We start from the raw sequence: 12,748 nt of genomic DNA, 5'->3' as shown, positions 1-12,748 counted from the left end.
AGCCATAGGAACATTTAAGTAAATTTTATTTGCTTTTTGAAATTAATCGTATAGTTTAGGCCAGTCTTGATTCCAAGTTCTTTAGTTAACATGTGACTGCGTTTAGAAGTGTTAAGATTTCTTTCAGACGTTTTAAAAGTGTGTCAAATTGAAGAGTTCAAGCACAAAAGCCACCAAACACCAACCTGGAAAAAACTGAAGTGATGGTGGCTCCATCTTTCTGTTCAGTACGTTTGTTTTTTGTTCATAAAACCAGACACCTCCATCTCCGCTTGCTAAACTCATTTATTTCACCAAATTATGCATTAAAACACAGAAAACTTTGATTTTGATGAACAGGTGACTGCATCACAGGTTGGGTGTAAAAACAGAGTCCAGCCACTTCAGTTCACTCACAAGCAACACAACAGCACGTCAGAGCGGGGCGGGAAAACTCATTTTTCCCGCCCCGCTCTGATGTGCTGTTGTGTTGCTTGTGAGTGAACTGAAGTGGCTGGACTCTGTTTTTACACCCAACCTGTGATGCAGTCACCTGTTCATCAAAATCAAAGTTTTCTGTGTTTTAATGCATAATTTGGTGAAATAAATGAGTTTATTTTATAAGAATATAATACATTTTATAAGAATATAATATCAGATGTTAATTTAGAGTTTATCAGATCAAAGGTGAATTAACTAGAGCATGTCCTTAAAGCATATACGCAGTAGCCTGGCTAACGCGACTTCAAAGCTCTCCGAGCTATTGGTCTGGCCAAGATATTAAGCCCAACCGCTTCCCAGAGCCCGTGGTTGACCCGCCTCCCTGAAATGCCTCAGTTTGCTACTGGTCGAAGCCAGAAAAGGCTGTGACGAAGCTTAAACCAATCACATCACTCTTTCCTCTGACGTATGTGACGCGACGGGGCTAACTGGTAGATTAAACTCTTACCGAAGCCGGTCGGGAGCAAGGCAAAAACGTCCTTCCTTTCAATAAATACCTCCAGGGCTGCTCTTTGCTCCGTTTTCAATGAGAACTTCCCGTTGAATGCTTTCAATACAGCATCTATGCGTAATAGATGCGGAAGCGTGAATGAAGCGCTTCCGGCATACAGTTGTGTTCAAAATTATTCAACCCCCAATGCTGTAAAGGGTTTTAGGGAATTCAGTGTACATTTGTAATTATGTTCATAATGACATCTTACAAGGACTTGTTAAAGAACCAAATGCAACTAAAATGACATCAACTGCTTTTGTAATAAAGTATTAAATGGCCTTTTTGTGATTTCTTCATTGACACAATTATTCAACCCCTTTAAGACTACCACTCTTAAGAACAGAGGTTCATTCAAGTGTTTTCAATCAGGTATTGAAAACACCTGTGGATGTCAACGAGCATCAATCAAGCATAATAAGCACCAATTAGGCAGATTTAAAAGGACTGTGATACTCAGCTCCTTCTAGACATTTACTGGTGTGTTGACAAACATGGTGAAGGCAAGAGAATGGTCCCAGAAGACAAGAGAAGAGGTTATTTCTCTTCACAAGAATGGCAATGGATATAAGAAGATTTCCAAAATGTTAAACATTCCAAGAGATACTATCGGAAGCATCATCTGTAAATTCAAGGCAAAGGGCACAGTGGAAACGCTACCTGGTCGTGGCAGAAAGAAGATCCTGACGGCGACTGCTGTGCGCTACCTGAAGCGCCAGGTGGATAAAAATCCCCGTGTGACTGGTGAGGAACTGAAAAAAGATCTCTGTTAGATGTGGGCATTGAGGTTTCAGCACAGACAATAAGGCGCACACTGCGTAATGACGGCCTCTATGCCAGAACTCCCAGGCGCACCCCCTTGCTGACTCCAAAGAATAAGAAATGTCGACTGCAGTATGCCAAAAGTCATGTGGACAAGCCACAAAAGTTTTGGGAAAGTGTTCTGTGGACTGATGAAACTAAATTAGAACTGTTTGGGCCCATGGACCAGCACTATGTTTGGACCAGACCTATGAAGAAAAGAACACCTTGCCTACTGTGAAGCATGGTGGGGGGCCAATTATGCTTTGGGGTTGTTTTGCTTCTAATGGTACAGGGAAGCTTCATCATGTGCAGGGTACCATGAATTCTCTTCAGTACCAGGAAATCTTGGAAGAAAATATGATGGAGTCTGTCACAAACCTGCGGCTTGGGAGACGTTGGACCTTTCAACAGGACAATGATCCTAAGCACACATCCAAGTCCACTAGAGCATGGTTGAAGATGAATGGCTGGAACATTCTGGAGTGGCCATCACAGTCACCAGACTTAAATCCGATTGAGAACCTCTGGTGGGACCTAAAGAAGGCAGTTGCAGCGCGCAAGCCTAAGAATGTGACTGAACTGGAGGCTTTTGCCCATGAAGAATGGGCTAAGATACCAATTGGTCGCTGCAAGACACTTGTGTCAAGCTATGCTTCACACTTGAAAGATGTTATAACTGGAAAAGGATGTTGTACTAAGTACTAAGAATGAATGTCACTTGGGGGTTGAATAAAACTGATAATGATGTGAGCACAGAAAAGACATTTGTGGCCATTTTATTATAAATGTTATGTTATATTTGTCTAATTTACAAGTGCCTCTTTGATTTAATTGTAAATAAGATGACTGAAATGATCAAAATCAATGTCAAACTGGCCAAAACACTTAATTTCAGTGGGGGTTGAATAATTGTGAACACAACTGTAGATTCTGTAAACAATCTATGGCTTCCGGTCGCAGTTCTACTACGTCAGTACCTTGAACACGCCTCTACCCAGGGCCGTTGGAGATGCTCAAAGTTGATTGGTTCCCGATTTTTCGGGAGCTTGGAAGAGCTGTAGATAGCTTGCCTGGCCAGACTAAGCTCGCAACAGGCCCTCGTGTTGTGTCATGCTTGGGATGGGCGGGCCCAGGCTATATACGCAGAGCCATGGCCTCACTTTCGTTTATAAATGCTTTTGAGACCTCAAGAATGGCACAGGAATAGTTTTAAGCATTAACAATAAATCCAATATAGTAATTTTTACGATTCAAGTGATTCATATAGGTAGCGGTCTGAGTGAATGATCTTGACGTCCGTAACGTCACAGCAGAAAGTCTATCGGTCTCATCACCATTTCCGCTATACTAAAACACAGAGCTGACTGCAACTCCAAGCCTCCATTTTGAGCTAACTTATCGCCATGCCACGTGGATGTGCCAGCAACATGACAGAAGGTGGATTTACGTTGTATTCATGGCCCAAGAATGTTCAAACTGCAAAGATTTGGACGCGTTTTGCGAGAAGTTCACAGGCACATTGGGCGGCTACAAAGTGGTCTCTCCTCTGCTCTGCACATTTTACTGAAGACTCATACGAGACCTCTGATCTGTTGAGGAGCGTTGGCTATAAGCCTGTATTGAAAGAGGGTGCAGTACCAACAATTAAAGGAAAAGAAAACTACAAGAAAAGGAAAGTAAGTTCAGTTGCACCAGTTCTCCCGAAGTGTGAGCTGAGGGTTGTTGGTAAAACCCGGGACGGAACGAGATGGGACATATCGCTCAGGCAGTGACCTCCCTGCAGTTGTTGCTAAAACCGGTGACATTCCATTCTGTCCTGGGTTTTAGTAATTACGTGAGTTGAGCAGTAATGGCGGAGTACTCAGTATGGAGAAAATGGAGAATGAGTGGAGCAGCCGTCTGATTTCTTTACTGGATATTGCTGCCATCTCGCCCTTACGTGGAAGAAGCGAATAAATGGAGAACTGAACAAACAACTGAAAGTCAGATTGTTTCAAAAAGAATCGGCCACAAGGTCGGCCTTCAAGAAGCAAGAACACAGACAGGTAAGCTGCGACTCTCATTTGGATATAAAACATGTTTACCTGCATTTAGATTAATGCATGTAAGTTGTATTGTGTGTTTAAGTTAGCGGTATGAGATTATTTAATTTGCTTCAGAATGTGATTGTCTCAGTTCATCTGATTATTTAATTAGCCTTTTACGTTTTATCAGTGAAAATGCATGCGTGTACATGTATGTTGCATAAGTTATAACACCTATCCTGTTTTAATGAGAGTCAACCCACAATCAATGAAGTCAAATCCGTCTTAGTTGAGCAAGTCAGTAACGGTATTTCTTACTTTCACCATGAGTTTTTATTTATATGACTTTGGTCTATAGCTGTCAAAGGCCTCGGCCTTAAAACCGGTTACCGCTGTGACGTCACACACTCCGGGCTGGCTGGCTCAGCGGGGCAGCTCGAATGCCAACTTTGCGGTTGATTTTAACTCTCAAAAATATATTTTTAATTCCCATTTATGCAGCATACAAGAGTCAAGGGTGGAAATACTATCCACAAAGAAATTTAAAAATAAAGATTCTGCATATCTCCTTTAAATGCATTATTTAAATGGCTGAATTGCATATAAATGGATAATTATGTACCAAAAAATATTGCATGCTTGTGAAACGCGTCATGAACAGTATTGTGTTAAAAGACTAATAACATTTTAAATAGCTATTGTAAATGAGTGTGTAATTGAATAAGTTAAATTAAATTTAAATGGTCTCAAAATTAAAGGTAGACTGCCTTTCAGATTTTTCAAGTTTAGGTCATAAAAAGAATTTTCCCTGACACCCAATTATTTTTGTTTAGTGGATCGAAAGCTACTGAACTCGAATCACAGACTTCCAATTTTATTATTATTATTATTATTATTATAGAACAATTAATGAATTTAGGGTCATGTGGCCCTAAATTCTCCGCTATTTTTTCCTGCTTCATCATGACCCAATTCAAGATGCTACGTCATGCGTCATTGTATCCCATTTGCACAAGGCATTGTGGGATACAAATTTGAAACAAGAGAGAAAAATGGAGGATGTGAGTGTGCGAATGGAACGTGAAAGACCGACTACAGTAACAGAAAACGAGAAGAAAAGACGTTATGTTGCGAAGGAAAGGAAATGCAGGACCAAAAATATCGGCGGTCTGTGAGCACCTCGGTGTGAACAGTTGTTCGTTTAGCAACAGAATGATGTAACGGTCAGTGCATGGTCAAGGTAAACATGTAAACGGCAGTAATGCAACACTGGATGCCAGCTGCCGTAAAACCCAAAAGAAGAAGAAAAAGAAGGAAACTTCCTCTGTCTGCTTGACTGCGCGAAGCAGCCAATTTCATGCACATTATTTGTTAGGAAATCCCCTCAAATTAAATAACTTCCCAGCCACAGAATGGCATCATGTTGTTTTTTTTAGATATTACAGAAATAAACATATATCACAATGACCACATTTCAGAGGGAACTAAATTTCACCAATTTTATGAAATCAAAAGACCATCTCGCTTTAATGAAAGTCAAATTATTATTCTTTTATACACTCTATAACTTCTTTAACACAGCAATTAAAATCATTACATTCTGTAACATTTAGACTTTAGATTTCAAGTGTAGAAATCAATTTGCTTTTGTTAATTTGGGAGTTGAAATTCTGAAACACACTCACCACTCTTGGGTCCTGGGACTTTTTCAGTACAGGAATCAGCGCTGTGGTCAGGATGAAGGTTCCTGTGACAAGCGCATTATTTTAAAAAGAAGTCCACATAGAAGCCATTTCAATTTTGTACTGTTTATTTATAACCTATTGCTAGCTAGCGGTCATGCTAACTACACTGTTGACTTTCAGGACTGGTTCAGACTGAGGCCAGGCAACAGAAAAGTTGTGATCCTGTCATCGGGAGGTCATGAGTTCAAAACCTGATGATCCCACAACCAGGAGCAAAGGGAGCAAAACTGGCTGTGCTCTCTAAGTGGGAGGGGCCTATTCAATACAAATAACCGCTTGGCTATGCTGACGCTACCCTATTCTCTGTTCACTGTCAATCAGAGACACGAGCCAACTCCGGGTGTCTGTGAGCTCATGTATGTTGAAGAGGGTAGATAGTGTTTTCCTCCTCCATGTGTCTCAGAGGAAGCTTGTAATGGTCTTCACCTTCTGTAGGTGGTAGCTGTTGTATGATGTGGAGAACTGGCTGGTGAGTGGGGAAGTGGCAGGTGACCCAACTGGGGAGAAAATGGGAGAAAATCCTCCCACCAAAAAAAAAAAAAAAAGCATAGAACAACAACCTCGAATGTGCGGCAACTACCTGAAATACCACTGAACCAGCAGCACTAATGGAGATATTTCGCAGCCAGCCATACTCTCATAGCAGGCTTTGTAAAAGTACATCACCATACCCAAAAAACAGTAAATCAACAACTAGTTCAGAGATTACACTTAAAACAAGTGGGACTGGACCCCCAGCAGCACCCAACTGGAGACCGCTCACTCATCTCCTAAAAACTGCATCCAGAGGAGAATAAGAATGATGTTTAATGGAGGAGACCACAGACACATTTCACCTCGCTGTTGTATTCAAATTCAATCGTGCTCTAGTTTCATGATTTGTAGGATAACAGTGACATGTTGCTCTTTCACTTGAGCGTGTGCTTTATTTTTCCTCGCATGTTTCAACTCAAAAGTTTCAAAAGGAGGGCGTGCCTAAGATCCACCAACGCAGTGGATCTAATCAGCCAAAACTGTTTATAACAGACCTGGGCATTTTACGGCCCGCATCCGGCCCTTTGGTTCATTCTGACCGGCCCGCGTAAGGTTAATTAGAAATTACAAAATAAACGTATTTTCTAATTTTACCCCATGCATGAACTGAATGTGCATTGCTTTTATTTTGAAGTTGTGTTCAACAAAAACGCAATGCACGCGACACGAACATGACATGAAATCCCCCGAAACCTAATCCCGCGATAACTACTTCCGTAATTTGTCCAGACCAACCACAAACTTGTACGTCATCCTTCAAACGGTCCAGCCAATCACATAGTGTGACGTCACCAGCAGGCACCGGAGCCCGAGCCGATCTGTAGATCTGATACCTACACCGAATCAACGTTGTTGCGAACAGGTCACAAGAAGACTTTAGCCCCCAAAATTTTCTTCCACAAAAAGAAGAAAGGTAGATGCTGAATGCAGGGCTTTCAACAAAACATGGACTGCTAAGTATGTTTATGTGAACAAACATTTTCAGTGACGGCGGCATGGTGGTGTAGTGGTTAGCGCTGTCGCCTCACAGTAAGAAGGTCCTGGGTTCGAGCCCTGGGGCCGGCAAGGGCCTTTCTGTGCGGAGTTTGCATGTTCTCCCCGTGTCCGCGTGGGTTTCCTCCGGGTGCTCCGGTTTCCCCCAAAGACATGCAGGTTAGGTTAACTGGTGACTCTAAATTGACCGTAGGTGTGAATGTGAGTGTGAATGGTTGTCTGTGTCTCTGTGTCAGCCCTGTGATGACCTGGCGACTTGTCCAGGGTGTACCCCGCCTTTCGCCCGTAGTCAGCTGGGATAGGCTCCAGCTTGCCTGCGACCCTGTAGAAGGATAAAGCGGCTAGAGATAATGAGATGAGATGAGACATTTTCAGTGATGAAGTTTAACAAATCCAGGTATAGATCCTCTCTCACCGATGATCATGTCAGCTGTGCTTCGCATCTCCACCTCAGACATTCAACCTGACTTTGATGCACTCGTTAAAGACCAACAGAGACTAGATTTCTCTCACTGAACAAATAAAAAACTGAAAAACACCAAATGAGGTGATTAGACTACAAATGTGGGAATTATTATTATAATATGATGCATCTTGCTTGATATTTGGAGTAGAAAGACAATATTGTGATTGTGTTTTGGGGTGAATGTGACTGAAAAAAAAAAAAGTACAAACGTTCACATTTTGTTAACCATTGTTTTGGGAAATTTGATTGAATAAATTAAATTTTTTGTAAGGCAACCTCATTTTTTCCATACTCTTACCAGTCTTAGCAGCTTGTAAAAACAATGTTATTTACTGCTTTATATAAAGAAATACAATTAATATTATGCAGAATTTAGTTCAGCCTTTTGGTCCGGCCCTCCACAAAATTTTCTGTTTCTCATGTGGCCCCATGGAAAAAATAATTGCCCACCCCTGGTTTATAAAATATATGAAACTTTTGCATAATACTATACACTTTAATGTCTCGACTGCACAATACATGGATCTATGAGTGTTGTGTTTGTTCGACAGTAGTCACTTTGTTTATAATATAAGGAATATGATGGTTGTACATGAAAAAGCAGGGAAGAAGATTTCAGTGTCATACCATGTACTGTATATTTCTACTCCAGACACAGCACTGTTACTGATTAAATATCAGAATTATTACTAATTAACCTGTAAACCTTTTTTCTTACCAAGTGTGTTGGTGGCAAAGTTTTTCTCCAAGCCATCCTCGGTCACCTCTCGCTGATTCACCATACACCCAGCATTGTTGATCTGTCCATGAATAATAAACTATATTAACTATACGCTGTCATTTATGGACCATCTTTAGTATATTATAGCATGATCTCTGCAACACGCACAGAAACCTCATGAATACACTCACCAGCACGTGCACGCTGTGGTTCTGAGAGAACGAGTCGGCAAACTCCCACAATCCTCTGGGGTTCGACATGTCTGCAATGTGCACATGTACATTCTGGAAAAAAAAATCAGTAGAAACAGGTTTAATAATAGGGCCACTTTTTCAAGAAATTCTGGTTTCCTTCCTGTTGTATTTATACAAATTCTTATTTGGAACCAAGAAAGGAAAATAAACACCGTTCCTGTAATGTAAAGCTCAGTGTGTTCAGAAAGAAAAGATGTGGTAAAGTCTCTCTGGGATACGTCCAAAATCACATATACAGAGCAACATGTCAGGATAGTCCACTGTACTAGATTATTTCAGTCTTTACCAGCCACAGTCGAGCTTTTCTAGCTACCATGGAATGTTTTTATCATATTACTAAATACAACCCCGATTCCAAAAAAGTTGGGATAAAGTGCAAATTGTAAATAAAAACGGAATGCAATGATGTGGAAGTTTCAAAATTCCATATTTTATTCAGAATAGAACATAGAGGACATATCAAATGTTTAAACTGAGAAAATGTATCATTTAAAGAGAAAAATTAGGTGATTTTAAATTTCATGACAACAACACAGCTCAAAAAAGTTGGGACAAGGCCATGTTTACCACTGTGAGACATCCCCTTTTCTCTTTACAACAGTCTGTAAACGTCTGGGGACTGAGGAGACAAGTTGCTCAAGTTTAGGGATAGGAATGTTAACCCATTCTTGTCTAATGTAGGATTCTAGTTGCTCAACTGTCTTAGGTCTTTTTTGTCGTATCTTCCGTTTTATGATGCGCCAAATGTTTTCTATGGGTGAAAGATCTGGACTGCAGGCTGGCCAGTTCAGTACCCGGACCCTTCTTCTACGCAGCCATGATGCTGTAATTGATGCAGTATGTGGTTTGGCATTGTCATGTTCAGTGATGGGAATAACGGCGTTACTAACGGCATAACTTTTTTTAGTAACGAGTAATCTAACTAATTACTTTTTACATCGTTATAACGCCGTTCCCGTTACTTACAATAAAATACTATGCGTTACTTTATTAAAGCTGTTCTCATCTGGCACGCTGCTCGTTCAGCCTTTCTTTACTCTGCTTTCGTGTGGGGCGGGGAGACACGAGACAACGGCACAGTAAGCCAATCAGAGTAAATTTGGACAACATACGTAGGTAGGCCACGCCTACTGCACTACTGCGCGCTCTTTCAATCGGAAGACCCAGCGATGGCGAGCGGTCAGCCCAGCACTGCGCTTTCACACTGGAAATACAGCCAGGACTTTTCATTACTTGAAATAAAAGGCAAAAGTGTTTACGTGCAATGCACATTATGTCGAGGAACAAAGCGTTTGTCCTCGTCAGTGGCCAGTAATTAGTAACAATTTTAATAACTACAAAAATATATTACATTTGATAGATGTCTTATCTCACATTGTCCCACAAAAATATTAATATAGTGTAGATAACGTTACTAATTGGTTCTGTTAAGTGTCCATTTCAGTCATTAAACACATTTAACATTCACTTTTATTATGATTACACTAATTGAATTTGATTTTTTTGAGGGGGAACAAAATGTAACGGAATAATTACTTTCCCTGGTAATTAGTTACTTTTATGACAAAGTAACTCCGTTACTAACTCAGTTACTTTTTGGGGAAAGTAACTAGTAACTATAATTACTTTTTGAAAGTAACGTGCCCAACACTGGTCATGTTGGAAAATGCAAGGTCTTCCCTGAAAGAGACGTCGTCTGGATGGGAGCATATGTTGCTCTAGAACCTGGATATACCTTTCAGCATTGATGGTGTCTTTCCAGATGTGCAAGCTGCCCATGCTACACGCACTAATGCAACCCCATACCATCAGAGATGCAGGCTTCTGAACTGAGCGCTGATAACAACTCGGGTCGTCCTTCTCCTCTTTAGTCTGAATGACACGGCGTCCCTGATTTCCATAAAGAACTTCAAATTTTGATTCGTCTGACCACAGAACAGTTTTCCACTTTGCCACAGTCCATTTTAAATGAGCCTTGGCCCAGAGAAGACGTCTGCGCTTCTGGATCATGTTTAGATACGGCTTCTTCTTTGAACTATAGAGTTTTAGCTGGCAACGGCGGATGGCACGGTGAATTGTGTTCACAGATAATGTTCTCTGGAAATATTCCTGAGCCCATTTTGTGATTTCCAATACAGAAGCATGCCTGTATGTGATGCAGTGCCGTCTAAGGGCCCGAAGATCACGGGCACCCAGTATGGTTTTCCGGCCTTGACCCTTATGCACAGAGATTCTTCCAGATTCTCTGAATCTTTTGATGATATTATGCACTGTAGATGATATGTTCAAAAACTCTTTGCAATTTTACACTGTCGAACTCCTTTCTGATATTGCTCCACTATTTGTCAGCGCAGAATTAGGGGGATTGGTGATCCTCTTCCCATCTTTACTTCTGAGAGCCGCTGCCACTCCAAGATGCTCTTTTTATACCCAGTCATGTTAATGACCTATTGCCAATTGACCTAATGAGTTGCAATTTGGTCCTCCAGCTGTCCCTTTTTTTGTACCTTTAACTTTTCCAGCCTCTTATTGCCCTGTCCCAACTTTTTTGAGATGTGTTGCTGTCATGAAATTTCAAATGAGCCAATATTTGGCATGAAATTTCAAAATGTCTCACTTTCGACATTTGATATGTTGTCTATGTTCTATTGTGAATACAATATCAGTTTTTGAGATTTGTAAATTATTGCATTCCGTTTTTATTTACAATTTGTACTTTGTCCCAACTTTTTTGGAATCGGGGTTATATCAGGATGGACACCGTACTTTCGTTATGATAAGAAAGACAATGGTTTTAAGAATAAAAAAAGTCTTGTTACCTCGTTTTTGCTCTGCTCCACAATGTGTGTCCTCGCCTCATCGGCGCGATCTTTATTCCGACACACCAGGTGCACTGTACCACCTTAATAGATTAATAACACACGTAAATACATTGTACCAAACATCATACCTCATACAGTATATCCAGGATAAGTTCTACACTGGGACAAACTACAAGTTAGTGCAGAATGAGGGGATAATCTGAGACACAGGCTTTATTCATCAGACTTTATACATCTAATAAAACTAAAACTTCATGTGTTTGTGTGCCATCTCTGTTCATCAGTAGGGTTGTCATGGTGTCACTGTCCTGGTGCATGATCAGACAGTTACCTCAGAGGAAAATGGCCAGATTGGTATGCGCTGCTGGAAAGGATAGAATCCCTCTTTACAAACGTGGTGAGCAGAAAAGCATCTCAGCATGCACAAAACATCAAACTTTGAGATGGATGAGCTACAGTCGCAGAAGACCACACCAGGTTCCTCTCCTGTCAGTCATGGACACAGACTCACCCCACTGGACTGTGTTCTGAGATGCTTTTCTGCTCACCACAGTTGTAAAGAGTGTTTATGTGAGTTACTGTAGATTGGTCTGAGCTGACAGGAAGTCTGGTCATTCTCCTCTGTTGTCTCTCATTAAACAGGGGTGTTTCAGCCTGCAGACCCTCCACTCACAGGCTGGGTTTTGTTTTGTTTTTTGCACCATTCTGTGTACAAACTGTTGTGTGTGCTCTCAAATATCTGTGCACTTGAAGTCTCATAGGTGTCACTAACTGCAAATCAGCTGCGCCATGCACGCACTCAGTAACTTATAGGTGACTGGTGTTGTCTAGTGACTCGCAAACTAGACATTTTTAGTTGGGTGTGGTTTACGCAAACAGAATGAACATCCACCCATCATCCGTAACCAAATATCCTGTGCAGGGTCACAGGCAAGCTGGAGCCTCTCCCAGCTGATTATGGGCAAGAGGCAGGGTACACCCTAGACAAGTTGCCAGGTCATCACAGGGCTAACACATAGAGACAAGCAACCATTCACACCTACAGTCAATTTAGAGCCTCCAATTAGCCTAACCTGTATGCCTTTAGGGGAAACCCACACAGATACAGGGAGAACATGCAAACTCCACACAGAAAGGCCCCTGTCAGCCACTGGGCTTGAACCCAGAACCTTCTTGCTGTGAGGCGACAGTGCTAACCACTACATCACCACAGAATGAGTAACCTTTAGTAAAAGATGGATAAACGAGGCCCAATGAGTAAGAGTTTACGGCATAAATTCATTCTGAAAACTATTTTTTGAAGAAAGAACAATCATTAGGGGATTTTATTTTTTGATTGAATGTTTTCGTTGAATTGGTTAAATTCATGTCATCACTGGGTTGGGTGTTATTAAATGGTCCATTATAATGTAAAA

At 41.1% G+C, this 12,748-nt stretch overlaps 1 protein-coding gene across 6 annotated transcripts in view; it reads right to left on the bottom strand.

The window, feature by feature from the left end:
• dhrs12 (dehydrogenase/reductase (SDR family) member 12) overlaps positions 1–12,748 on the bottom strand; it is a 47,468-nt gene that overhangs the window by 9,425 nt on the left and 25,295 nt on the right. For 5 of the 6 annotated variants that reach the window (XM_060937227.1, XM_060937222.1, XM_060937225.1 and 2 more), the window contains 4 exons: positions 11,331–11,413; positions 8,449–8,541; positions 8,255–8,336; positions 5,484–5,545 (listed from right to left, as the gene is read on the bottom strand). In XM_060937227.1, coding sequence (XP_060793210.1) covers positions 5,484–5,545; positions 8,255–8,336; positions 8,449–8,541; positions 11,331–11,413 — 320 coding nt within the window. The remainder of the gene's footprint in view (positions 1–5,483; positions 5,546–8,254; positions 8,337–8,448; positions 8,542–11,330; positions 11,414–12,748) is intronic. The other variant, XM_060937224.1, reaches the window with a different exon arrangement.

The sequence above is a fragment of the Neoarius graeffei genome, chromosome 13 (assembly GCF_027579695.1).
Source record: "Neoarius graeffei isolate fNeoGra1 chromosome 13, fNeoGra1.pri, whole genome shotgun sequence".
NCBI lineage: Eukaryota > Metazoa > Chordata > Actinopteri > Siluriformes > Ariidae > Neoarius > Neoarius graeffei.
Note: the sequence above shows the minus strand (reverse complement) of the source record. Positions and strands in the feature narration are given on the sequence as shown.